Below are 27,316 nucleotides of genomic sequence, written 5' to 3'. Positions count from 1 at the left end.
AATTTCTTACAAACAATTAATTGAATTAATTTCATTAACCTTGGAAAATTAGATATCTAGAAGGATTAACTATTTTTTTTTTCAATAAGACTTGAAACTAAAATCTTAGTCGAAGAATATTAATATTAATATTAAATCTATTGCCACTCAATCTACCTGCCATTATAGATGCTTTTGATTGACGATGACAGCCATCTCAAATTGCCAAATCTTAAAGTCTTAACCCTTTTGCTACTAGGAAGGAGTACTCCAAAAAGAATGCTATTGAGCACAAATACAATTTATGCAATTTATATATATATATATATATATATATATATAGAAAGGATAGACATCACAATTTTGTCACCAATCAAATTATTTATCCTGGAGCTTTTAAGTTTTTCTGTCTTCAATTGTACAATCTGTGCATAGTAAGAGAGAATTTAGCTTAATGCCACCTGAGTACATCGATCAGTAATTAAAATTAGAAGTTGGAGAAGGAAAGGAAAAATATTTGAGTTCAAGTGAGTTTGAGAGTCTAAGAGTTGTGATCTTGAAATCTCTCCAGTACAAAGATATTGCCTTTGTCATCCCTTCCTATCCTCATTGTGTCATCCACATATCTATTGGATCTATCATAGCAAGAAACAATCACAACAGAAGAACCAATCCCCATTTCAAGCAAATTTATTTTTTTTTTTAAGAAAATCAAATTGGTTCTATTTAAAACAATAAAGAAAGAGTGAAATTTCATGTAAATTATTATAGAAAGATTGTAGGAAATCATCGTGATACAGCTCATTTTGTGCTTCATGTAAATGTATAGGACTCATTTAGTGGAAACAAAGAAGGTGAAATAATAACACTCAGGCCCGAAAAATAAATTCAAAAATAAGTAGGTGTCAAAAATTCTTACTAAGAGATGAATTGTTAATATAGACTTGAAAAAAAAAAAAAAACAGGAGACCTAAATGTCATTTTACTAATAAAGAATCTAATTAAGGCTATGTTTGGATTTAGGAAAATAGGGGTTAGAAATACTATTATTCTTACAAGCCAAAAAAACCAATTTCAGTACTCATCGTTTTGATAAGTACTCTAGACTCATCAAATCTGTACCATTTATATCTGATTTGAATGGTCTAAATTTGAAATCTTTAACTAATTATTTTAAATAGAAAAAACTATTTTTTAAAAAAATGATAGTTAAGAGATGGTCTTTATTTTGGATTTTACCCATATTAAAATAATTATTTTGAACAAATAAAAAAAAATCATGACTATCCAAATGAGATATAGATGGTTTAGATCTAATGAGTTTAAGTTGCACCGAAATTGGGATAAATTCTTAGGAAGCATGAGAAAATAAAGGCAAAATCAACATAATGTTGCATTAGGATACGTGGTGTCCAGCCATCCCTCTGGATTGAAGATGCTCAACAAAACATCATAGTTCTTCCGAAACACATTCATTAACTGTGCATTCACAACATTCAATTCAATAACTATGACTAATTAACAGAAAACCCATTCAAGTTCAACGAACATGTTTCTTAAAATGACTTCCATACCTGGTCAGGAGTGATAGTAGAGTTTTCGTAATTAATGAGAACTCTCTGTGAATCAGATCAAAAATCGAAATGTCAGTAATATATATTATCAGCTAAGTAGTAATTTCCAAATCGCAACAATCACAAAAGGAAATAAAGTGAGGAAGATTTAACTGTTGAGGAGGCAATCTTGAAAGAGGCCTCAATACTAAGTTGTCCATTCAACAAACTCAACCCCTTTGAGCTGAACTTGATCACATTCACTGCTTTGCTCTCCATTTTTGCAATCACACATGTTCATCCTTAATTAGTCAAATAAACAAACAAACACTAAAACCAAATTCTTAGAGAGAAAACTTATGATATATATATATATATATATATTCACACACACCTCAGCTACATCAATAACCTGGAAGAAATCATCCAATGAGATGAAGTCTCTGAGGCCTAACTTCGTTCTCTTGGAACCCAGAATTGTGATTGTGCTGTAAACAAGTCTCCAGCACCCAGCCATCTTCCAAATATGAAAACAATTTTAACAGAAAGCTCATAAATGAATGTGACTGATGGCACGGTTAATCAATATTGGAAATTGAATTCAATTCACCTTGTCCAAATTGTGAGTTGGATCTGGAGTTGGACTCGAAGATTCTAGCTGCTTCACTATATTATCAATCTCAGATTTCTTGGCAGAAGTGATTCCAAAAATTCCCCTGTTAATTCCTTCATATATGCATCAATCATATTTCCTCATTCTCCTCTTTTCCAGGCCATGGAAGAAAATGAGAAGCATCGTATGACCAAAAAAAACAGAGAGAGAATAATCCAAGTGAGTATGGTACCTTGCACAGCTTCATAAAGTGCAGTTTTGCAGTGGGAAAGTGCTTCATCACCTAGCAAAGCAGAGCTTCGTTCTGCAGCTTTTGTGATAGTGATGGGTCTGAATCCAAAAGAGGTCTCTGCAAATCTTGATGAAGTGTATGGTTTTGAACGAGGGCTTGATACGACATATCCTTGGAGCTTTGGGATGTTCATGGTTCTGAAAATAAGAGGGTTGAGATGGGAATCAGCCATTGATGGGGGAACTAGCTTAGCGGCCATTTTACAGAAAGCTCTGGCTCTGAAGTCTGAAGGGACTGGGAACTTGGAAACGTGATGGTAGTTTCAAAGCAGACATTTAAGTTGAAGGTTGGGGATAAAAAGACCACAAGACATGTGGCTGAGATTTTGCCCGGTCATTATTGTGGGGGTTGTGAGGGTTGAGAGAGAGAGAGAGAGAGAGATCCTGTTAGGCTGTTACACTTCACTATTTGATTGCCCATTTCAAAAACTGCATATTTCGACAGTAAAATGCAAGAATCTAAAATTAAATTTAAATGTAATCATTTAAGATAATACTTGTAAATTAATAATGAGCAATACTTGTCCATAATATAAGAAGTTTGTTAACTTTTATCACGTACCAATAAATGAAAATTTAGTCATTAAATTTGTCCTAAAATAGTAGAATTTTTTTATTTTATCTTTGAAAAATGATAAAATTGTCTTTAGTGTCACACTTTTATTATCTATGACGAAAGTGAAAAAATTATATTAATTATCTTAATAACATCTTATATTTTGAAATATATTTTTGTCTAACCAACCTCTGATATTATCTTATATTACAAGACAACAGGAAGTGGTGATTTTGGGCAGCTGACGGCAAGTGCGAAGAAGCTGCGACCTTGATTATGGGCATGGTCCTTCAAACGAACGTTTCAAGCGTAAAACAAAATTTAAGAATTCTCCAATAAAACAAGTAAAAGTCCACTAATGAATTGATTGTCTAGACATGTCGTGTGGAGGATAGATAGAATCCAAGAATACATCTGACTAATTATATTGCAAAAGAAGGAGCGCAAGAAAAGGTTAGCCATATCGGCCACAAAATTATGATTATATTTAACTTGATTTACTTATTAAATGATCACACACATGACTTCAATTCAACCCGAATTGTAAAGGCAAATGACAATTAGGTAATAAGGACAAGGAACATAAAACCAAACTGAATATAAACCACAGTTGAGGTAGTAGTTTAAAGAAAAATAGGCTAAACCAATTATATTAAAATAATATAATTTAATTAAAAATAATACAACATTAATAATCACTAATAACAAAATACAAATAAATACAATAATAGTTTGATTTTAATCATAACAAAGTGTAACAATTTTAAAAATATTCTTATTTACGATTCTTCAATAACTAAAATTAATATCAAAATATCAATAAAGTTCATTCAAATCTATAGTGACTAAGATATTATGAGCTGAATAAGAAAAAATAGAATCAATAGTAACATATCATTCAATCGGTTTAACTAGGTAGATATCGGTTTACTATATGATCAATTTAGCTCTTAAACCAGACCGGACCATAGGTCAAGTGATCAGTTTTTTGGTTGAACCAGCCAGTCTGCTTTCTTCCCTTCACCCAAAGATCAAAATAATAATAATTAGATTATGAATAAAATTTTCTAAAAAATGAGTTGCGAATAGTAATTCGGACAATGGTAAATATAAAAGTACTAATTGCAAATAAAATATTTAAGTTTCAAATGAAACTCTCGTTTTGTAACTGATATTCCTTTTCTTATAACGGTTTGAATCCATACTCACAACTCACATTTTAATCAATTTTTCAGGACCGAATTGTCACTAGCTTGATCTTTTAAGCTTATGTCATTCCCCATATTGTAAAGGACCAGAGGAATCCAGGTCAAAAAAAGAGGGGGTAATAAGTCACTAGGGTGGCAGTCTTTTTACAGCCTGCAGCCAAATAGCTTCAAACAGAGCGACACAGTCAATCCACACAGGCAAGATTCCTCAATGAGTTACCTTTTCACCGTTTTTCCTCTCATTTTTTACCGTCCTCAATTGTATCAGAAAAGTAGCAGTATCTCTTACATGTAGCACTGTATGCACTCAAACTCAATTTAAAAAACACTACTGGGGGCAATCTTTCTCTGCTTAGGTGTGACATTGTACGCCTCAGACAACTTAATTTACCAAAAATCAGACATTCTGCAACTTAAAATACTAGTATGCTAGTATATTATCATTGGTAGGTAGATACTTGAGTATTAATGAGGTTCCACATAACTAGAATCCACAAACTTGGGACTCTTATTACAGTAGCTGATAAGCATGATAAAGCAGCTAGATTTTCATCTTTTAACATTTATCAAAGCTAAGCCGAAGTAGCATCAGATTTGGTGGACTCTTGCTGTTGTTTCCACTGCTCTGGGGTCACAGCTTTCTTTATAGAGAGAGCGTGAATCTCTTTCATTTCCTCACCCAATGCAGCATTCACCATTCGATGCCTCTCAAGCAGTCTCTTTCCTTCAAATTGTTCTGATACAATCTCAATTGCAAAGCTAGCTCCGCACCTGATAGCCGCATCAGTTAAATTTTATAGTAAGATAGAGGATGAGCCAAAGGCAAACAATATATATATATATATATTTATATATAGTACAAAGTAGATCTCTTAGTTGGAAAAACTTACCCCCCAGAGGTATCAATGACTTCCTGAAACACAGATGGAAAAAGATTAAGTCGCGGAGAAAACGTCTCATATGGGTACATCTTAATGAAAATTTTGTACAGGATAATCAATTAAAACACATATATGAATTGCAGAGATGCATCGTTTCCATCTTATCATGACATTTTTTTCCTACTAATGAGAAAACAATGAAGATAAAAAAACATTCCTATAATTATGTCTCCATCATCATAACAGTAGTCCCAGCGAAATCATTCAAGAATGAACTACAAATTCAAGTCCTTTTCAAATTTGATCCGTGTATAGTTCTTCATAGGAACGTTTTCATCAAGATATCAGATAGACAAGAATAGTGCCATATAACGGGATGGCTAATAATAAACTCCAGAGAGAGGGAGAGAGACCTAAATCTCCGCTGCAATTTATGGCTATAGTTAACATTTAATTTACACATCTATACCACTATCATCAAGGAGGAAGAGAGACAGAGAGAGACAGAGACCAATATAATGTGGCAGACTACAGGTGACACTCTAACTTTAATTCTAGATTTCACTTTACATAAGCAAGGGTGGAGGGAGAAGATGCCTGTGTGAGCCTTTTTGGGATGCTTTACCATAGTGTGGGAAATTACGCACCAGCCCAAGCTGAGCAATAAGGTTGATTAACACTCAAACAGACTGGTTGGTTGCAAATTTGAAGACCAATTTCCTTAGGAGTGCCATATTGTTCCACAAAGCAAAAACCAAAAGGTCAACTTACAAATAAACCACAAGTCTTATCCTAAAGTGAGGTTGGTTACACGACCACAAGACACCATTGTATTCTATCAACAACAAAATCTTCAAATAACTTGCAAGTCCATCGTGCAAAAAAATTAGCCATAAGACAAGATGCAAGGCATGTGTGACTAGAGATATATTAAAGCCCAAAAAGTCATAGTAGAATTGGTTAGATCCAACAGTTTCCTTAAGACTGAAAGTCAACACAGATAAGGAATGAGGCGATGGGCAATACCAACTGAGGTAGTCACGTAGTGAAGCACGAGCACTTGAACAAGTTTTAAGATTAAGTAAACAGAACAAAGGTGCCTATTTAATAGTGAATAAATGCAAGTGGAAGACAGAGGGACCCGTCATCTTAGTCTCTATGAAGTTGATAGTACCCAGCAGGCAACAGAGGAAAATCAGATTCCTATTCAAGATCGTTATTGCAACATAAACACAAAACCCCACCTTCTGATCATCACATCAAACTTCACTTGTGAAATATAATCTCCTCCTTGTCTATGAGAATCTCCTTGCATTTGTGATCTTTAAGCAAGCTGCTTGCAGCCAGACACACTGGATCCAATAAATTCTAAACTCTAAACCAACCAACCCAACCCAACCCATAAATATAGAACACTTTTGAAAGGGCATTCACTGTTCATTCTTTCTCCTTTACGTCTTCAGGTTCAGAACTTCATGTTTAAAATCCATAGAATTACCGTAAACGTGCAGCTCCGTAGTCATCGGTTTGTCAGGTAACATAGCATTTCAATATATCTACAAAACTGGTTACTGAATTTTATTTCACTTAAATATTACGATGGAAGAAAAGGGAGAAGTAGGGGGCACAGGTTTGTGGGATCCAGTGCGCATTCTAAAAATAAAAACTTGAGAATACCATAACAAAGTCTAGTTCACCGCTGCAATTTGATTACTCATATTCGTCATAGCTTTGCAGAGACATGTAATTGCTTTAAGCACATTTCATCACCGGCTGACTCTTGTCTCATGGGTTTTATGCTACGGCGGAAACTCATGGGCATGGGTTCGAGCTGGTAGGACCTTTGAAAATGTCATTCTCCCTTGGGAATTAATTATCCTGCCTATGAGGTATTTCAAAATACCTCTCCTTTTAATCTTTTTCGAAAAAAATATACTTCATCCACAACACAGCGCGGACCCCCCCCCAGGACCATCAGTATTAAACCAGAACGAAGAAATGAAGAGGACGACGGTGCACACAAAGGATTCAGAAAACTTACCATATGTGAGGGATTCAATTTGGCCGTCAAGGAAGTTTCAACTTGTTCCTTTGTTACTCCCATCTCTCTTCCCGTCTTCGGCCTTCCCGTTCTTCCGCAGTCGTCACGTCAATTCTGGTTCTTCAATTTATGATTTATACTCCGAAACGGAAAAGAATAAAACTTTCGCAACTACAGCCAAAAAGATGAAAATGATGGCACAAATAAATATTCATGCCTATCTAGTATTTTTATCACTATTCTAATTCCTTCTCCTTCTTATTCTTCTTTTACTTTGATAAAAATAATTTAAAAATTGAATAATTAAAATTTACAATTTTTAATAGAATAAAAATGTAAGACAGGACTTGTACTTTTTTTCCTAATTAATATCTATATTGGAATTTTTTTTCGCAGACTTTAAATACAGACTAGTCTGTAAGTTAGTTTGTATTTTATTTTTATTTATAAATTTTTTTTGGAAAACAGAATCCTTAACAAGTTTCATAAAGACAAAAACCAATGGTACTCTTCTTTTTTGAAAAAATTCTAATAATGTAACTAGTAATGTATCCAAGACTAATTAAATTCCTAAATCTCTTCGTCATTTGTTTAACTTCTTTCTTCATTGTTTAAATGTTTTGGTTAAACATTCAAGTGGAATCTGTTTTTTATACTAAAGTTCTGGGTTTTCAATCTAGCTTCAATTTTTTTTTTTTTTGGGGTTCATGTTTCAAGTTTGATATATGGCATAAAAGGTTGTGAAGGAATAGCTTCATAAATTCAAAATTATGTTTACTGCAAATTTAGTCCTAAATGATTTCAACTTTTCAAGGCCACCTGGTTCGTTTATTTTCATAAAATTTACAATAATTGCTGATCTTACTCCCTCTGTCTTTTACTATAAAATCTAATTTTTTGAACGAGTTTGTTTCTTTTTATAAGATTCTCTTTGAATTTGTCTGAATATTGAATACATTATTACTTATTTTACTCCTAATTTAATACATTTAATACATTCTTTTTCTTCATTTATCTCATTATTACTCTTTTTAAATTTACCCATTTATGTATAGGGATATATTTAAAAAAATTATATTTACTACATATTAATTGTTTTTAATTAATTTTAACTGTTTTCTTAAACAGCGCAATTTTGTTAAAATAATCTTATAATAAGAGACAGAGAAGTATTTTATAAGTTTTAAGAGTGATTTTGCAACATACAATAAACACTAAAATTAAATGATGTTATAGTATTCTTTTTCCTAATAAATAGAATAATAATTTATCATACTTAAGTAAACCATAAAGTAACAAAATCCTAAATGTTCAAATTTGATTAAAAAAATTAAAATGGTCAAAAATATTTGATTAAAAAATTAACTGTATTTTTGGCCAAAAAAATTAATTGAATTTGATATGAAAATGAAATAATTTGAAATTCCATTTTAATCGAAAAAATATAATTAATTTTATAAACCCGCAAATCCGACTCTACTGTGGCAGGGGTAGAGCTTCATTTTTGGTTCGGCATTCCACTCTTGGTCGAGCTCGCCGTTGGACGCCGTCCTCCGTTGTCAGCCCTGCGCTGTTGTTCTGCGACTAGTATTGAAGAAGGTACGAACTTTAGGGCTTTGTCTTTATTTGTTCAGTCTAGCTTTGAATCTAGATATGAATTTGTTCCCCGCCTCATCTGTTAAATTGTCAACCCTGCCTCGGACGTCGTCGCACCGTTTCTTGCTTTGTTTTAAATTTTTCATCATTGTCATTCTTCAGTGGCTTGGAGGAGTTGCCTGAATCAATTGGCTTGCTAAGGCATCTTCGTTAGAGTATCTGGAACGAAAACTAAAAGGTATGATATCAAATATGCATATTTCAATGATTTCAGTGGGAGCAGATGCCGCCACTGAGTGTAATATAGGCCCGCCTATATGAACAATTCTCTGCAGTTACGGTGCATGGGTAGTTACATTGGAGTTCAAAATGCAGTTTTGCTACATCGATTCTGGCATTTGTCTGAGAAAATTCCCTTGACTTTCATTTCATTTTCTTGATTGAGGTTGATTTAATCAAATTATGGTGTAACTTTTTCTGGGGTCAGGATTTTCTTTGCTGCATTTTTTAATTTCCTCGATCTGAATATGTTTTTTATTGGATTCTCATATTTATGCTTATTAATAGTTTTACGAGGTCCCCAATCCCCATGGATTCCAGTGAGAAAGGGGTATGAGATGATTTTTTTTACACTAATTGTGAAATGCACCCTACAACTGTCCTGGATAGTGGCCATCTCTAAGCTTGTTCTCCTGCAAAACTCTAGACCACGAAATTGATAATGACAATGATTTTACCAGTGAAAGCAATATGCTGAGAAGGAGACTATGTATTCTCTCAACAATTATTGGAAATTCAATTGCTAGCAAATCTCTTCACAGTCATGCATGCCCACCTGTTCAATTTCATCTGCTGAAACATCCACAATCGCTTGACTCTCGTGCAACCTTTAACCATAATGGGTTCATGTATTCTCATAGTCTTAGAGCTTACAGTCTTCTGAGCTTGAATGATCTGAGAGATAACGTGCCAAGAAAACAGAAAACCAGAAAGGGTCGAGGGATTGGATCTGGGAAGGGCAAGACTGCTGGGAGAGGTCACAAGGGCCAGAAGGCCAGAGGGCATGGGAAATTGGGTTTTGAAGGAGGTCAGACTCCACTTCGACGAAGGTTGCCAAAACGTGGATTCAAGAATCCATTTAGCCTCACTTTTCAGGTGCTTATTTTTGTATTTATTCATATTTTTTGCTTTTCTTCTGTTTGACGTAGTGGGATATATGATTCAGAATGCGCACCATTTTTGTGACACCTTGCAAAGAAAATGCACCATTCCGAGCATATTTAGCTATCTGTGTAAATTTTAATTTCATCATATATCGTTTCTCGCAGCCCGTGGGTTTAGGTAAAATTGCCAAGCTTATAAACGCAGGGAAGATAGATTCGTCTGAACTGATTACAATGAAAACCCTCAAGGTCTAGTCACTGTTACTTCATTTTGAGTTAAATTGATTCACTTCACATGCTTCCTCTCATTCTGGTCACAATTATTACCATAGGATACAGGGGCAATTGGAAAGCAGATAAAAGATGGAGTAAGATTGATGGGACGTGGTGCTGAGCAGATCAAGTGGCCAATTCATCTGGAGGTAGACTTTATAAGGACTGCCAGTGCTTGAGAATCGTGATCATGCTTTTTGCTTCCCAACTAAAAATGATTTTTCAATTTTTAGCCTAATCAGTATCACTGATCACTCATCAAATTGTTGCTTGTGTTAAGTAAATTATGATTACTAGGTTGATGTCTTGAGAGGGCCTGTACAGCCGTTGCACCATTTGGAATTTAAACCATTTATCAGTAGGAGCACTCAGATAGTCAGATTCTAACCTTGGTAACTTGGGTGATATAGGAAGAGTATATATGTATGGTTTCTTAGAAAGTGGAAGAAAAGAATAGAGACAACGTTAGCTGCTTACTATCTTTTTAAAGAAAGTTCTCATAATCGTCAATCACTACCAATATATCTATGAAACTTGTAAGAGGCTATACAGTTCAGTGCGGCTTATCTCAAGTTTTGTGCAAATTCGTAGATCCATTCGAGTTTGTCCAAATTTTTCAAAGAAATCAGGTCGAAGGGTTTTGCATTAATTTCTGTTGGTCATCGCAGTATTCTTTCTTTCTCCCTGAATCTTTCTTGTTCTTTGAACTTTGAAGGAATTTTGAAAACATTGAAGAGTTATTTGGCTGATAACCAAGCCTTTTCCTTTGCTAAAAGAAATCTAAGATGTATTCCTTGCTCTGATTAACTCTAAAAAATACTTGAATGTAATGACGGTGCATTGTGCTTCTGTTTGTGCACAACCAAAAAAAAAAAATTATGCAAAGCGTGTCTTGCAATTCCTTGATTTTCAGGTGTCAAGGGTCACTGTAAGAGCCAAGGAAGCAGTTGAAGCAGCCGGTGGGTCTGTGAGAAGGGTATATTACAATAAGCTGGGCCTGCGGGCACTTCTGAAGCCAGAGTGGTTTGAGAAGAAGGGAAGATTGTTGCCAAAAGCAGCTAGACCTCCTCCCAAACAAAGAGAGAAAGTTGACAGCATTGGTCGACTTCCTGCTCCAACTAAGCCAATTCCATTTTCGGTTGAAGAAAAGGAAGCACCTTTGACTTCATAAGGCGCAGTTGTTGGTTACTCAGATAATTAGAGCTTAGTTTTTACTTGTAATATTTCAGCTGTGGTTGGAACTCACTTTGTTAAATGTCTAGGGAAGGAAAAACAGCAAGAACTAGGCGGAGGTTTCATTTTTATTGGGGTCCTTTGCCCTTTGAATTCAGATCGAACTTCTGTCATTTCTTTTTTATTTTTGGTTCTTTTGGCATTGATTATGCAAATATTAGCTTCCTAGATGAACTGACCAGCTCAGAAATCATCTGGAAAAGCACTCGAATGGATCAGAGGAGAAAAACAGGATTTTGGTCATGAAATATTGTAATTGGTATCAATTTTCACGGATCATCGCATATTCAAGAGCCCATTTAATTCTGTCTGATCTCAACACGTTTGCATTTGTCAACGAATATATTCCTTAATAAAATTTTGGAAGAGGCTTGGGGAGACCTTTTGTTATGTAGATTTTTGTCACTAGTGATAATATGCTATCGTTACCTTTCAGTTTCAAGTTGCGGATCTCTGATGAAGTTTCTTAATTTATCGTTCATGAATAGTATGGGTTTTGAATGGTGCAACTTTCTCTATCTTTTGTATTTAACTTTTTTATGGATTATATAAAGCCACATAGATAGCTATATAGATATGTTGCTTTTTTAATAATTCTGTCAAAGTTATATGCTATTACATTCAGTCTTTAATATAAGATCTTGTTTAACTTCTATTTTGATCCTAAATATAAGACTCCAATCCACTGTCTCTTATATTTATGTATTTTTTTCAAGATAGTCCTTCTAACTTGATTAGTAAGGATATTTTAAAAAAGACACTATATATTTATTACAAATAACTAATTTAATTTTTTTTAATCTTCTCAAATTAGTTAACTAGTTATTATAATTAGAATCGGAGGTAGTATGAAGCAACTTTATGAATTTGGCAGTGGTGGGGCGATGAGGCCACCACTAGTGGCCGAGGGGAAAGAGAATAATTGGAGAGGGACCAGCAAGAGAGAAGAATCAAATCAGGGGAATGAAAGATAGGAGAAAAATTATGCCGTAATATTCAATATATTTACAGTATTGTTTCTCAATATTATTTGTGTTTATTTCTGAAGATAAACATATAAATATTATCTTTTATTAATTTTATATATTTTCTATTTTTCTCTCTGTTTCGTATTTTTCGAGCAAACACGTTAGGGGCCAAAAAGATGAAGGTTAAGGAAAAATAAGACTAGTCTCTGTATGTGAAGGCCAAGCCGAAGCACGGTAAAAACCATGAAACCTAGCTGACATCGGGGCTAGTTGTAGTTAGCGTCAAGTATCAGTGTCGCTCAGCATTCTGCTTCGAGTCCGGCGGCTCGTGAAGTGAGTCCGGCGGCTCGTGAAGTCCGGTAGAGACCACGCTGTTCCGTGTTCATTCCTCTCATTCTCATCCTTGGCCTCCACAAATAAGCCTTACTTCTCATTCTCTGCTTCGCGTCACCACCACACACCGCTCCTCCCTCCTCGCTAGTTTCCTCCGTCGCAAGATCGCTTTCAGGAGATCTGCTGGTTCGAGCCTCTTCTCCATTTCTCCCTATTTGCTTCAGGGTAACCACCAACGCTTAAACGCTGCTTTTGATTTCAGTTGTCTTCTGCTTCAGCCTTGTTCGCCTCTGGCTATAACATTCTTGTATATTTTTTTGAATTTGATTTTTGGTATATTTGATTTCTGTTATGTGAATAGCTTTTTCTTGTATTTGTTTTTTAATTTTTCGGCTGAGTTTTGTCATTCTCTCTTGGATTCTTTTATGATTTGCAGGTGAATTTTTTTCCTGATTAATTTATTGGTTTGGACTTTGTTTAATTTTGCTGGGAGTCTTGTTTTGATTTTTCCAATCTTTAACCTGTTGTATGTAATCAAAGACAAATTTTCTTATTATTTCTTACTTGTGTTGAAAGCTGGTATTCTCCCTCCTTCCGCTTCTTCCTTCTACCCCTTCCAGTGAACAACATTTTTTCCCCTTTTCAGCATCTTGGTTAATTGGGCGAGCGGGGCAATGGCAACAAAGGCTTTGAGCTTTGTTGTTTGCGACTTCACAAGCCGATTTGATTCGAAGTTCTCACCTTGTCGTTCAAGGGCTCCCACACTTAGATGCTCTGTCCATTTCTCCTCTGACGCTGCTACCACTGGTAAAGCAACCTTCTACCGACTCTTGTTTTCTATGTCTGTTCTGAGCCCAGACGAATCTCGTTCATATATTTTCTTGCTCTGCCTCTTAATCACAAAGGTGGAGGATCATCATCTGTTTTGCCAAGATTTTTTTCTTTTGCCGCTTAACTTTGGCTGGTTATAATAAATTTTTCATATGCATTATGTGGTTGAGCTGATGTAATTACGTATCAATAGACAGGAGAATATTAATAAAACCGGTGATGCTTTCTAACTCAGATTCACTGTTCTAGTTGTGATGAAAATTTGTGCCTTGGCAGTTGAATCCTGTCATTGATGAATTTCTGGATGTTAATGAATTGGGTGGTTATTTTACATTCTTTAAACATAGTTGTTGATAGCTATGTCGCTATGAAGTTCAAAATTCAATTTGCTTGACATATGTGAAGTCAGCTTCTTTACTTCCTCGCATTTTTATCCCTGAAAGTAAATTATGTACGACAGTTTCAATTTATTTGGTAAAATTAAGCTTACAGTTTCTTTCGTTCTATCAATAGTGGTTTTTCAGTTAACTATTCTCTTTCTTCCTCCAATATATGTACTTTAAATGTAAGGAAATCCATATATTATCACTAAGAGACTAAAGAAATTTATGTAGTTGTATTGCCTGAAACATAGGTAAGGAACAAAGGCCTTGAGAAAATTCAGATGCTGACTTCTGCTGATGAACTTGTCAATCTGGATATAAGCATATTAATAAAAATTATACAGAAATATTTGTCTGTGAAACCAGTGACGCTTTCAAACTCAGATTCGTTTTTCTGGTTCTGATGAAAATTTGTGCATCATCAATTGAATTCTATCACTGATGAATTCTGGATCTTTATGAGTTTTGTCGTCATTTTTATGATCTGTTAACATATTTGCTACCGCCCCATGTTGAAACTTCAGTTTCTCAAAAAGGTGTGAACCAAAATTTACTTGTGTTTCTTCTCTGAAACCGAATTATGCACTGCACTTCCATTTGATTTTGTAAAATGAACGCTTCAATCCCTGTCATTCCAGTACTAGTCTTTTTCAAGTGAATATCCCTTTTTCCCTCTGATATGAATGAAAGAAAATTCTTATATTATTGCAAAGGGTAGAGAAATTGATGTAGATTTATTACCTGGAACATAGGTAAGGAACAGAGGCCTTGGAAAAATTCAGATGCTAGACTTGTGCTGGAGGATGGTTCAATCTGGAGAGCCAAGTCATTTGGGGCTTCAGGAACCCAAGTTGGTGAAGTTGTATTTAATACGTCATTAACTGGGTGAGATAGAGTGTATATCTGAATACCCATAGCAGCAATTCATTTACCCTTTTTTCAGTGGATTAGTTTCTACATATCATTATCTGTTATGCATATGCACTGCAGGTATCAAGAAATTCTGACAGATCCTAGTTATGCTGGCCAGTTTGTGCTGATGACAAATCCACATATTGGCAATACTGGTGTAAATTTTGGTGAGTGAAATGGTTTGTATTCTTAATTTCTTGAATTTTAGTTCTTGGAAGGCATTTAAATATTTTTTTAATGCGTTTCCTGGCAGATGATGAAGAATCTAGAGAGTGCTTCCTTGCTGGTCTAGTAATCAGAAGTTTGAGTATTAGGTTCTTTTCTGCTGCTCTAAATATATTTCCCTTGACTTAACTCTACTTAGTGTACTGACACTTTCTTCCTTTCGTGTAAATATTTTTCAGCACTTCAAACTGGAGATGCGCAGAACCACTGGGCGATTATTTAGCAAAAAGGAATATCATGGGAATCTGTAAGTTTTTATATAGTAACTGCAGAAGTGGTTTTTAGAAGATCATTGGTCTGTGCATGATTTCAGGTTCTGATATTCATTTCGGTGCTTCCTTTGTGATGAAACAGATGATGTTGATACCCGTGCAATCACACGCAGGCTAAGGGAAGATGGAAGTCTTATTGGTGTCTTGAGCACTGACAATTCTAAAACAGATGATGAACTACTTCAGATGTCTCGTTCATGGGATATTGTTGGTAAGCTTGCAAACCTTTGAGGTTGTAGAAACAGTTCAATGAGTAGAAGTTCATCACTACTGCTTCATTTATTCAGGTATTGATCTAATAAGTGGAGTATCATGCAAAGCACCTTATGAATGGGTTGACCAAACAGCTCAAGAATGGGGTTTTAACTCCAATGGAAGTCCTAGAGAGACCTTCCATGTAATTTTCTATGGTGCATTGTTTGATCCACTTCTTTATTGTTGACAATGAGGTAGTTTAATTTACCCATCATTCTGGTGACCAAATTGCAGATTGTTGCATATGATTTTGGAATCAAGCTTAATATACTTAGGCGCCTAGCATCTTATGGCTGTAAAATTACTGTGGTACCATCTACATGGCCAGCATCAGATACTTTAAAGTTGAAGCCAGATGGAATTCTTTTCAGTAATGGTCCTGGTGATCCCTCTGCTGTTCCCTATGCCATTGAAACTGTGAAGAATATCCTGGGAAAGGTGCCTGTTTTTGGAATTTGCATGGGCCATCAATTGTTAGGCCAGGCATTGGGAGGTAAAACCTTTAAGATGAAATTTGGTCACCATGGAGGAAATCATCCAGTTCGTAACCTACTAACTGGCCATGTTGAAATTAGTGCTCAGGTACATAATTGAGTTATTTTTCTTGAAAATTTATTTTGAGACAAGCACATATGGAAAGGAATGATTCCTAGTTTCTTGGGTGATATATGACTTCCCAAGCACATGCAATTCTTCACCGTGAGTAAAATTATTAACTGGACCAGCATGATTAGACTTTTGGTCTTGCTATGAGCTATGAAGTAGAAAACCATGCGTAGCAGCAATGTCAATGGAAAAACTTCATCCTTTGGCATCCTGTATTTGATATGATAAACAAATATTTGTGGCCGCATAAAGTTTGTTATCAATTTGAAATGAAACTTGGTTATTATCTTTCCATTTCCCTGAAGTATATATTTTCTTTCAAAATGGCAGAATCACAACTATGCGGTTGACCCTGCAACATTGCCAGAAGGAGTAAAGGTTACTCATATCAATCTTAATGACGGAAGTTGTGCCGGCCTCGCATTTCCTGCTCAGAAGATCATGTCACTTCAATACCACCCTGAAGCATCTCCAGGACCTCATGATTCCGATTATGGTATGAGACTACTAGTCATTACAATTTATAAAACACAAATGTCAAGGGGGAATCAAAGCTTGTCATAATGCTCAGATGCATTTAGTGATGAAAATTATGCTATACCGTGAAAAATTATTAGTGCTATTAAGTAATTTGAATAGTTTCTTTCACTTGATTTTTGAAAAAGAAAAAATTAAAAAATCAATAATGCTCACACGATTTATTGATGGTGCAGCTTTCAAGCAGTTTGTGGAGCTAATGAGGAAGGAAAGAAACATGAAGCCTGAAGCAAATCTACACCATCTGTCAACCGTGCAAGTTGTGGATGCTTAGTGCTGTTAAGCGAGCTGCTATTCCAATGAGGATGAAATGTTAGGCATTAGTATCAATGATTTTGTAGATGAATTTATCCATCAATGTTCTGCCAAGTTTAATTTAGGTTTTCATGGTCTACCTTGTGTACCTAAAGCTAGCTTGCCTGAGATTGCTGTATCTTTGCAGTCAAATGAGGAATTCGTTTTGTCTGGAACTTTTGGATTGAGCAGTTGGATAATCACAAGATCACCATGTTACAATTCTCTGATGGTTCATACTCCCTAATTACATTGGTCACTGTCCAACACTAGGAAACTTGTGGGGAGAGCATGAAACTTGCAATCTTGTTTTTGGGAGATTTAGGCTGTGCAGTCCCACCTCTAATTTATGGGATCGATCGTACCACAGCAAGTAACATCTAAACAGCACATACGATGACTATTCGAACATACTATAGACAGATATGAAGCTTCAACCATTGGAATTACCACAGGTGAAATATGGAAGACTAGAAGATTAAGAACCAGACATTTGCTCATTCGTCCTTGGCGGAACAACCAAAATTTGAGGTCAAATAAAACAACCATTTCGAGCATAATTGGACCTTTGCTTAAAAACAACTGAAATAAGACTAGCCAAAGCAAAGCAAAGTAACCTGTTCCAGTTTCCCAATTCTCTGCTTGAATTCCCTTTAGCTTTGGGCATGAGAAAAGCTAGTCGTCAAGCCCCTCCGCAGTACCTCTTAACTGCAAACCACCCATTTCACCGTGTGTCGGGAAGACCCAATGCGGTAAAAAATGATCATATTCAACATGAAACAAAAACTAAACTCATCTAATCTATCTCAAATTGTGTGACCATATTTGGGGGTCCCCACAGAAAAATACAAATGCATTAGGCTCTCTTTCCTCAATGTCTCAAATACATTAAACCAAAAATATGCCTAGATATAATCAAGTACAAAGCTTCACTGATTGGAAGCTCTACAAGTGAGAGAAGGCTGAAGAAAATTAAATCATCTTTCAATATTTCCAGAGCCCTCCACCACCCAAAAGAGTTCAAAGGTCGATCACACCGATATTTTTGGTTGTTTAAAGACACCGGATAGCCCAATCCTGATTTTATAGATCAGGATGCGAAGAGTAAATTGTCAGTTTTAAATTATAACAGGAACAAAAGTCATCTAATTCGATAAATAAATTCATTGATCATAATTAAACAGTCTACTGAGAGTAGATCATTGTTCATTTTCTCATATTTGCCGGGAACAGCATTGAAGACCTAGATACAATCCACTTGATTTCTAAAGATAAATTGTTCTTAAGCTCTCTCGCCTCTAATTCTCCTGGCAAGTTGAATATCCTTCGGCATGATAGTAACCCTCTTCGCATGAATGGCACACAAGTTAGTGTCTTCAAACAACCCTACCAGATACGCCTCAGCGGCTTCCTGGAGAGCAGCCACAGCACTGCTCTGAAACCTCAGATCGGTCTTGAAATCCTGAGCAATTTCTCGAACCAGACGCTGAAATGGAAGCTTGCGAATGAGAAGCTCAGTGCTCTTCTGGTACTTTCTGATTTCTCTCAAGGCCACAGTTCCTGGCCTGAAACGGTGAGGCTTCTTGACACCACCGGTAGCCGGAGCAGATTTCCTAGCAGCCTTGGTGGCCAGCTGCTTGCGAGGAGCCTTTCCACCGGTAGACTTACGAGCAGTCTGCTTGGTTCTTGCCATTGTTGAGTTTGCTTCTATTGAAACTGCCTGCGATATAAAATTGAAAGAAAAGACGGAAGAGTAGCTATGAAGTCGAAGGTGAGGGGATTTTGGTATTTATAGATGATGGGGTATTGAAATTTTTGGAGGGAGAGTGGGGGAGCCAGGTGGGTTTCGATGAACAGATGACGAGGATTGAGGATTGATCTGACGGTGAGGATTTGGTTATGAGGCATCACACGGATCGCCCTCTTTTAGTGGGAGCCAGAGATTTTTTAATTTTGGTTTTTAAATTTTCAAGCTTGGCGCTATAACTTCCAAGCGAGAGAGCTCTGTTTTCAAATTTCATTTCTCTCTTTGGTTCATTTTTTGGTCCCTCCCAGTGGCGGGTGAGTTTCAGCTTCCAGATACCGAATCAAAGGTCTGGTTCCGAGAAAGCAAAAAACAAAAACAAAAAAAGAGGAAAATGATAAAAAAAGAAGTTGAAAAATATAATATTCCAGATCAGCCAGTTGAAAATAATAGAGAAAAAAGTGGTACCTCTTATCTGGTACTTTACAAATATAGTTAAATAATTAAAATGTCTTTATATAAAAAAGCTTATTAAAATGATAAGTGTCAAATAGCAAATGACAAAAAATGTATTAGCAATGAAAAATTATTAAATTAACAAATTGTGAATGCCAATAATAAGTATTGAACAGTTAGTACCAAAAAATATACTGATAATGACAAATTTGATTTTTTTCCAAATCTGATACAAAGCATTTTAGTTATTTAACTATGTTTACAAAATACCAAATCTGACATTACTTTCTTCTTTGTCATTTTCAACTTAGGTGCCTAAATTGGGAAATAATAATTTTAGGGTTCTTTTTTTGAAATTATTCCCAAAACAAAACAACACAAAAAGAAAATAATGGGAAATGAAAATTCAACAAATTGAAAAAATGCATTAATAACTAATAAATTAGTTGAGACTTAAGATACTGATTAAAAGTTTAATAATTAGATTGCAGTCAAGCTATGCTCAAATTAGTATACTTTAATTATATGAGCTATCTTAGAATAAAAATGATAAGTATATTAAAAACTGATCTCAAATAATAGGAAAAATGACAGAAAAATGACAAATAGACTTCATAATGCCAAAAACATCACCTGAATTTGAGAAATCCCGTTTTGATCACATGAGATCAAATTGGAATTATCATGTTAAATGGAAAGATGAAACTGCCCTCTATATTATTTGAAACAAAAGCGGGGGGAGAGAGGTGCAGTTTTCTCACACTGTCATCCTTGGTTGAAACTGACGACACGAAAAATAGAGAAGAGAGCAGAGGAGGAAGCTGCTGCTTTGGAAGAAGAGAAGAAAGAAGGACGCATTGGTAATGCTGTGGTCACCGTCGAAGAAGAGAAAAGAAAAGAATGACCAAAAGGATACATTGTGGGAGACGATCGAAGGGGAAAAAGAGAGAAGAGGAGCAATTTGCACTGAGATAGAGGTAAGTTTGTCTGACATTTCCTCATTGTGTTTGTTAATGGGCAGTGGGCGAATGTCATACCTCCTTTCCTTCTCTTATATGAGTTGTATAGGGTACATTCTAATATTTCTTCTTCCTTGATTTTCCAGAGTGTTGCTTTTTTTATTTTTTCTTCTCTGTTGTGTTGTACGTGTGGATTGGGAAATTATTGGTTTTCCTCCAATTGCTTTTTGATTTGAGTTTTATCAAGGTTTGGCGATTATGTAGAGCTGGATTATAGTTGTAATATATGAAGTTTGGACTATGATTTTAAGAGAAATATCTTTGAGCTTGTCAAATTGAATGCACTCTAAGTATTTGATAAAATGTTTAGAATGAGAATTTAAAGTTAATAGATATGACTAATGTAGCATAGACCAAATTATGGGACTATCACGTGTTAATATAACAATTACTTCCAGTTATAATTCGAGACATTATGAAAAATAATGTAAGAAGTACTATTACAAGACTTTATATATTGTTCAATGCCATTTGCAGCAAAGTCATTGATCTTGCTGAGTTAGATGAATTAGAAAATGAAGGTTATGTGATCCTCTTCCAATTGAAAATATACTTTCCTCCATCATTTTTTGGCATTATGATCCACTTGATAGCTCACTTTGTGCGAGAGATAAGACTTTGTGACCCTGTATGTTTAAAGTGGATGTACCCATTTGAGAGATACATGAAAATCCTAAAAAGGTACTTTAAGAATCCTTATCGGCCTAAGGCATCAATTGTTGAGAAATATATAGCTGAGAAGACAGTTGAGTTTTGTAACACATATCTTGATAGGGTAAAGGCACTTAAACTTCCTCAATCCTGACATGATCAAGGGAGAAGCAAGGGAACACGGGGTATCATAATAAGGTCTATGTCAAGAGAAGCTATAATGCAAGCACATTTATAAATTTTAAACAACACGGAGGAAGTTTTGCCTTATTTGAATACTCACAAGAATATACTGAAAAACTTGAATCCAAAAAAGAACGATATGCAACTAGCTAATAGGCATAACAAGTTATTTGCAGAGTGGTTCAAGCAAAAAGTGTTAAAGGATAGTAATCCTTTTGAGACAATACAGAGGCTAGCTACAGGGCCTTATTTTGAGGTTATGTATTGGGGCGGATATGACATAAATGGTTATCCATTTTACATAAAAACCCAAGATAATAAGAGTACCATGCAAAATAATAGGGTGATGGTAGTAGCCAAAACTATGCATTTTGCTAGTTTAAAAGATAGAAACCCAACATTGACGTCAATGTTCTATTATAGATAATAGGAGAGATATGGGAGTTTAGCTATACCAAATTTAAAGTTCTCATCCTCAAATATAAGTGGGTTCATAGTAATACTATGCAAGTAGACGAAGAATTTGGATTTGTTTCGGTCGATCTTGAGAGGGTTGGATATGAAGATGAGCCATTTATTTTAGCAAATCAAGCGAAACAAGTGTTTTATGTTACTAATCTAGTAAAGAAGAAATTGTCTATCGTGCTCTAAGGTAAGAGGCAAGAAGTTGGTGGAGATAACGGTGACTCGGAGTTTAATCTTGACGAAACCCTGCCTTTCACAGCTACTTGATCTAAAACAGTTGAATTAGATTTGGTAGATGATGACTATGCTATTAGAGATAATCATTGTGAAAGAATTTGGGAGGATAATTTTTGTAAGGGCTAAATAAATTATTTGATGTTACTCGTTAAATTCATTTCATATTTATCATTTATTCATAATGTGATGTTTTTTTGTTAAATATACTTGATGTTTTATATTAACTTTACTTGATGTTTCTTATTCTTACATTTATTGATTGTTCTTTGAACAAGAAATGAACGGATCTGGTCAATAGGGTTCTAGCAATGACAACTCCTTTACTAGCAGGAGAAATGGTAAAAGGCCAACCTATATGAAAAAGTTGGCTTTACGTGATAAGACCACATAGCCCATGAGGATTACAGTAGAGTTTGATGATGATTTGAAAGCTGTAGGTCCTAAAAGGGCTCAATTTATTAGTTATGGGGGCTATCTCGCACGCAGTAAGATTGGGATTGACATTCCTAATTAGAGGATGGTAGACAGAGAATTGAAGCAAACCATTTGGGAGGATATTTTGGTATATTATGAATTCTTTTCTCCATTTGTTTCAATTATAATTGCTTATTTACTTATAACTCAATTTGGGATTATTGATGCAAGTGATGACTAATGAGGATGTGGTCTTTCTTAGATTTTATATCAAAGTTGTGTTTCGTAAGTGTGAATATTACGTGTCAACTCTAGAATTTATGGCCTTTTAGTTATTTTTTATATAATAAAAATTTGATATTGAAAAATTGAAGATGAATTGATGAGTCTCAATGTAATTTGTGAAATAGTAAAATTAATTTTGATAGATATTTGAGAATTCTGTGAATTTTTTATTTGATTTTTTCTTCCACAAAAAAAAATCTTTGATCCTGTTAATCTTTAATATTTGAAATCATAAAATTTTTATTAGTTCCCATATTTTTTTTAATTCTACGGATATCTAGAAATTATGTATTTTTTTATCTTGACTTTTCAATTATTTTTTATAGGCCATAATTGTGATTTTTCTTTTTTTTATATATGATAATGTTTTTGGCCAAATTTTCATATGATAATGTTTAAAGAAAAACAATGTCAGTTAAATTCAGCTAAAAGAATTAAAACTAAAATTAGGCTTTTTAATTATGAAGGGCATTTTTGTCTTTTAGCAACATTTAAAAATCCCCAATAAGGCCTCTTGGTCTAATTAAAAATTTGTTAAAAGTGTAGGCTTAAATTAGGATTTTGCTGTTTCAAATAGATTTAATTAGAATTTTTCCAAGTATTTTTAAGAAACAACTATTTACAAAAAGGAAAAATAAAACTAAGTAAAAAAAAGAAAACCCTTAGATTCTTCAAAACAATTTTAGTCAAACTTAGAGATTTAGTATGATAAAAGATAAATTAGCAATTAAAAAGTATTTTAATACTAATCTTAATTAAAAGCATTATTTTAGAATGTTTTTAATAGAGTTAAAGATTTAAATTTAAATGTGTGTTTTTAAAATAAAAGGAAGGTTGATCTAATTAAGGCCAAATATAAAAAAAGTTAGAGTATTTTACTCAGTTAAATATGTTCCACATGTTTTACCCCAGAAAACAAAAAGAAATTTGTTCCACGTGCATATATGTAAGAGCCCGTTTGGTTTGAGAAAAATTGTTTGATGAAAATAAAAAATCTGAATTTTCAACCCGTAGCAGCCGTTTGGCTCAAAAAATTGGTGGGAAAGCATTTTTAACAAGAGGGTGATTTTCTTTTAAATAAGGGTTTAACAGTATTTTTGTCTCAGAAGTTTTTAAAAAGAAGCTGTGGGTACCCAAAAACTTCTTTGATACAATTTTACTCTAGAAGTACTAAAAATGTAACAATTTTATGTTCCTGACATGCCCAAAAAGTCAACTAACGCTAGTCGGGTTAAAATGCATTTTGGTGGGAGAAGTTTTCAAAAAAGAGATGTGAGTGTTTGAAAGTTTTTTCATATGCAATTTTTTCCTAGAAGTAGCAAAAACGTAGCAATTTCACCTTATCCTAAATTGTCACTTGACTCTTATATAATATATTAATTTATAAGTTAGGTAAATTAGTTTGAAAGAAAATGATAAATATGAGAAGCAAAATAGATTAAAATCTTGTATTTAGAATCAAATCTAATTCTCAACTAATTCTTATATTAAGGATAAGGAGTACTCATCTATGTTTTTATTTATTTTTTACCATATATTTAATCCTAAATATAAAATTTTAATCTACTTTGCTTCTCATATTTATTATTTTCTCTCAAACTATTTTGCCAAACCTATAAATTGATATATATATATCTATACATATATAAGAGTTAATGGACAATTTTGGATGGGGTAAAATTGCTATACTTTTGGAGCAAAATTGTACTAAAAAAACTTCTAAATACTTATAACTCCTTTTCGAAAACTTTTGGGAGCAAAAATGCTTTTTAACTACGTCAACATTAGTTGACCATTTGGATCGGTTAAAATAGGATGAAATTACTACATTTTTACTACTTTCGGGGGCAAAATTGTATTAAAAAACCAAGTTTCATTCCCCCGTCTCAAATGGCAAAAGGCCTGTTTGTCCTTAAAAGCTTGATTGAAAAACACCAGTCAAACTTGCAAAAGCTCAAGACAACCTAATATTTTTAGTGATGATGATAACTCTTTTACAAGTGTCAAAAGTGCTCTGTTTTAAAGTTCAGTTTCCCTAGCTTTTTTACGATTATGCTATGTACAGTAACCAAAAAAAAAAACTAAAATCCTACATGGTAGGAAGTATTTACCAAAATGTTATACTTGTACTAAAATTGTTATTGACAAGAATGATTTCAACTCTCATAATCTGATGTAAAGTGAAATTGTACTTGACAAGAACGATTTCGGTTTTGTCCTATAATGTCATACTTTCTTATATGATGTTTTGATATTATTTATAAGTTACTTCTAGCATGTTTGGCCAAAACTAAAAAAAACCTTAAATCTTATTAATTATGTATTAAAATTTAATAACTTTCTAACTTTATTCTCATTTAATATAAATATCACATCAAGTCCTTAATATAAGATCTAGTTCTAAATATAAAATTTCAATCCATTTTGTCTTCTGTCTTTCAAATTTATAACTTTTTTTCCAAAATACTCCTGTGGATTATTAGGGGTTTTCTCCAAAAAATAGTTCCAATGTACACGATTGAAAATGGTGGTTTAGGAAAGTCAATGTATATTTTTGTTCAAATAATCAACTTAACTAATTTTTTTAATATTTTCAAATTAGTTGTTTAACTCTTAAAGAACCAGAGGTAGTGTATATATGCTTTTCAACAAAATAAAAATTTATACAATAATAAATAAAAGATAAAAATGTATATTAATATAACTTATAAATGTGACTAAAAAATATTTTATCATTTTGATTTATATAAATATGACCGGAGGGTCATATAGAATACACTACTACGGATCAATAAAGGAAGACGAGCCTAGGGAAGAGGCTGGGTATACATACTCTATATATTCATTTGGTTATATTTTTTGCATTGTTGTACAATTATACCATTTATTTGTTATTATATAAATTGTTATTTTTTTTCTTGAAAAGCATATATACTAAATAAAGATAGGATTGAAAAGTTATTAAATTTTAAAACATAACTAATAAAATTTAAAATTTTTCTTAATTATGATTAAATATGTTGGAAATAACTTTTAAATAATATCAAAACAAGATATTGGAAAGTGTGTCACTACAGGACAAAACTCAAAATCATTTTTGCAATTTTATTTTTGTGTTAGATCATAAAACTTGAAATCATTCTTACCAAAAGTGACTTTAATACAAGTGTAACATTTCGGTAAATACTTCTTCTAGTATTTTGGTATTTTCTGTCACTGTCCATAGCATAATGGTAAAAGGGCCGTTTCAAAGGTTGCTCTGTTTCAACCTAATAGTTTTGATGATATCTCAATCACAATGCTTTCTTCACCCAGAACCAGCGAGGATTTACTCCCTCTGCTGCTGCTTCTGTTAGTGGATCGTCCTCGGGATTTTTGTGTTTAGGTTCTGATGGTTGTAAGTAGACAGGCCTTCCCTTGCCTCGACCATCGATTTCGCCCTCGAAGAGTTTTGGGAACAGTAAGGAGATGAAGATGGCTTGGGATCTGCATCTATCTCTGGTTCAAGCGTGAGTTCTTCTGGGTCCTACGATCATCATCTAATCTCTCGATCTGATGGCATTAGGTTGGATTTCCAGAAAATCCCATCCCCCTATTTATTCCTCTTTTGAGATTTCATATATGATTCTTCATTTTCTTTTTCGGGCTCTAGGTTGGCTTTATGGCCATCGTCTTTTCTCTGAAAGCGTAAATTTCGGCAAAGCCCATGTATAATTATCGATCAAAATTCTGTTTTAAAAATTTCTCTGTTCAATGCGTAAAAAATAGAGTGTATAAAATTGAAATTCGTATATACAAATTCAAATGCGTTGGTTCTTCCAAAGTGATTGTGACAATGAAATTGGAATTTGTATAAACAAATTGCATTGTAATGGTACTTTGAGAGTGATTCCTTTAGTGAAATTAGAATTAACTTGTATATGCCAGTCCCAATTTGAGATTTGGAAGTGACTGGTGTGTACGTAATTGGAATCACCAAATTCACCAAATTCCAATTTGGCTATTCGTCCCATGTTTCATTCCGTTCAAAACATGTTTGACATTCTCAAATTCCTCCATCACCTACCCATCTTTCATTCCGTCGAAATCACACTCACAAATAAAAAAACATTAATCCCTAGAATTAGCGAATTTGCTGCTTGCTTCTCCATTCCTGATTTGGTTAGGGTCCATATGCTTTTTTGTTGCCCTAGAGACGCGGGATATGTCGAAGGAAAATTGGTCATTTTAAAATGGTTTTTTATTAGATAATATGATACTCTTTCATTAAGGGTAATATGGTAAATTAGTCATTTTCACTACTTATTTTATCACCATTTTCGTTCTACCAAACATAATACTCTTCCGTTCCTTATTATAAGACCCAATTTGACTTTTTATTTAGTCCTAATTATAAGACCCAATCCATTTTCTCTCTTATATTTATGTATTTTTTTCCAAGATAATCCTTCTAATAATGATAGTTTTAGCCAATATATTTAATTAGTAAGGATATTTTAGGAATGACAACACTTATTTATTATAAATAACCAACTTAACTTACTTCCTTAATCTCCTCAAATAAGTCAATTGGGTCTTATAATTAGGACCGGAGGAGTATTTTCTATCAAACTATTTTTCATTTTGATGCATACCAAACATGCCCATAGCGGAAAATTTTTCACTACCTTCCTTTCCATTCTAATTGGTTCTTTGAACCAAACGGACCCTAAAGGTTGTAAATCAATCTCCAATAGTTCACTTCAAATTAGAAAGCTCTTATAATTTATGTCATATCATATAAATCATATTTATTTAATAGTAAATTGAGATCATCTAAATAAATTATATAATTACTTATTAATGTTGTTATATATATA

At 33.9% G+C, this 27,316-nt stretch overlaps 5 protein-coding genes across 8 annotated transcripts; 2 read left to right on the top strand and 3 right to left on the bottom strand.

Moving 5' to 3' along the window:
- Positions 1-264: 264 nt before the first annotated feature.
- On the bottom strand, positions 265-2,661 carry LOC114754210 (probable plastid-lipid-associated protein 7, chloroplastic). Of its 2 annotated transcripts, none has more exons than XM_028942981.1 (7): positions 2,378-2,661; positions 2,143-2,258; positions 1,927-2,049; positions 1,707-1,805; positions 1,554-1,598; positions 1,385-1,458; positions 265-614 (listed from the first exon to the last, which is right to left on the bottom strand). In XM_028942981.1, the coding sequence occupies exons 1-7, from the start codon at positions 2,634-2,636 to the stop codon at positions 521-523; spliced, it is 810 nt and encodes a 269-aa protein (XP_028798814.1). In that variant the 5' UTR covers positions 2,637-2,661; the 3' UTR covers positions 265-520. The 2 variants fall into 2 exon arrangements, with proteins under 2 accessions (XP_028798814.1, XP_028798818.1); XM_028942985.1 differs by having other exon boundaries at positions 265-605.
- Positions 2,662-4,555: 1,894 nt separating this feature from the next.
- Positions 4,556-7,242, bottom strand: LOC114754217 (protein BOLA2). Its single transcript, XM_028943000.1, has 3 exons — positions 7,123-7,242; positions 5,091-5,113; positions 4,556-4,971 (listed from the first exon to the last, which is right to left on the bottom strand). The coding sequence occupies exons 1-3, from the start codon at positions 7,183-7,185 to the stop codon at positions 4,773-4,775; spliced, it is 285 nt and encodes a 94-aa protein (XP_028798833.1). The 5' UTR covers positions 7,186-7,242; the 3' UTR covers positions 4,556-4,772.
- Positions 7,243-8,615: 1,373 nt separating this feature from the next.
- On the top strand, positions 8,616-11,765 carry LOC114754225 (50S ribosomal protein L15). 2 transcript variants are annotated; one of them, XM_028943008.1, is made up of 6 exons: positions 8,616-8,721; positions 8,881-8,956; positions 9,459-9,873; positions 10,047-10,130; positions 10,214-10,303; positions 11,068-11,765. In XM_028943008.1, exons 3-6 carry the CDS (start codon positions 9,469-9,471, stop codon positions 11,323-11,325), a joined length of 837 nt encoding a protein of 278 aa, XP_028798841.1. In that variant the 5' UTR covers positions 8,616-8,721; positions 8,881-8,956; positions 9,459-9,468; the 3' UTR covers positions 11,326-11,765. The 2 variants fall into 2 exon arrangements, with proteins under 2 accessions (XP_028798841.1, XP_028798848.1); XM_028943015.1 differs by lacking the exon at positions 10,047-10,130.
- Positions 11,766-12,682: 917 nt separating this feature from the next.
- LOC114754232 (carbamoyl-phosphate synthase small chain, chloroplastic) lies at positions 12,683-17,228 on the top strand. 2 transcript variants are annotated; one of them, XM_028943030.1, is made up of 11 exons: positions 12,683-12,874; positions 13,335-13,495; positions 14,655-14,787; positions 14,893-14,981; positions 15,068-15,128; positions 15,219-15,286; positions 15,394-15,522; positions 15,599-15,708; positions 15,801-16,148; positions 16,503-16,668; positions 16,886-17,228. In XM_028943030.1, exons 2-11 carry the CDS (start codon positions 13,363-13,365, stop codon positions 16,981-16,983), a joined length of 1,335 nt encoding a protein of 444 aa, XP_028798863.1. In that variant the 5' UTR covers positions 12,683-12,874; positions 13,335-13,362; the 3' UTR covers positions 16,984-17,228. The 2 variants fall into 2 exon arrangements, with proteins under 2 accessions (XP_028798863.1, XP_028798857.1); XM_028943024.1 differs by having other exon boundaries at positions 12,683-12,913.
- Positions 17,229-18,187: 959 nt separating this feature from the next.
- Positions 18,188-18,764, bottom strand: LOC114754188 (histone H3.2). Its single transcript, XM_028942961.1, has one exon. The coding sequence runs from the start codon at positions 18,694-18,696 to the stop codon at positions 18,286-18,288; it is 411 nt and encodes a 136-aa protein (XP_028798794.1). The 5' UTR covers positions 18,697-18,764; the 3' UTR covers positions 18,188-18,285.
- Between the last annotated feature and the right edge of the window lie 8,552 nt (positions 18,765-27,316).

This window comes from Neltuma alba, unplaced genomic scaffold (assembly GCF_004799145.2).
Source record: "Neltuma alba isolate B1F8T4 unplaced genomic scaffold, ASM479914v2 tig00001226_pilon, whole genome shotgun sequence".
Lineage (NCBI taxonomy): Eukaryota > Viridiplantae > Streptophyta > Magnoliopsida > Fabales > Fabaceae > Neltuma > Neltuma alba.
Note: the sequence above shows the minus strand (reverse complement) of the source record. Positions and strands in the feature narration are given on the sequence as shown.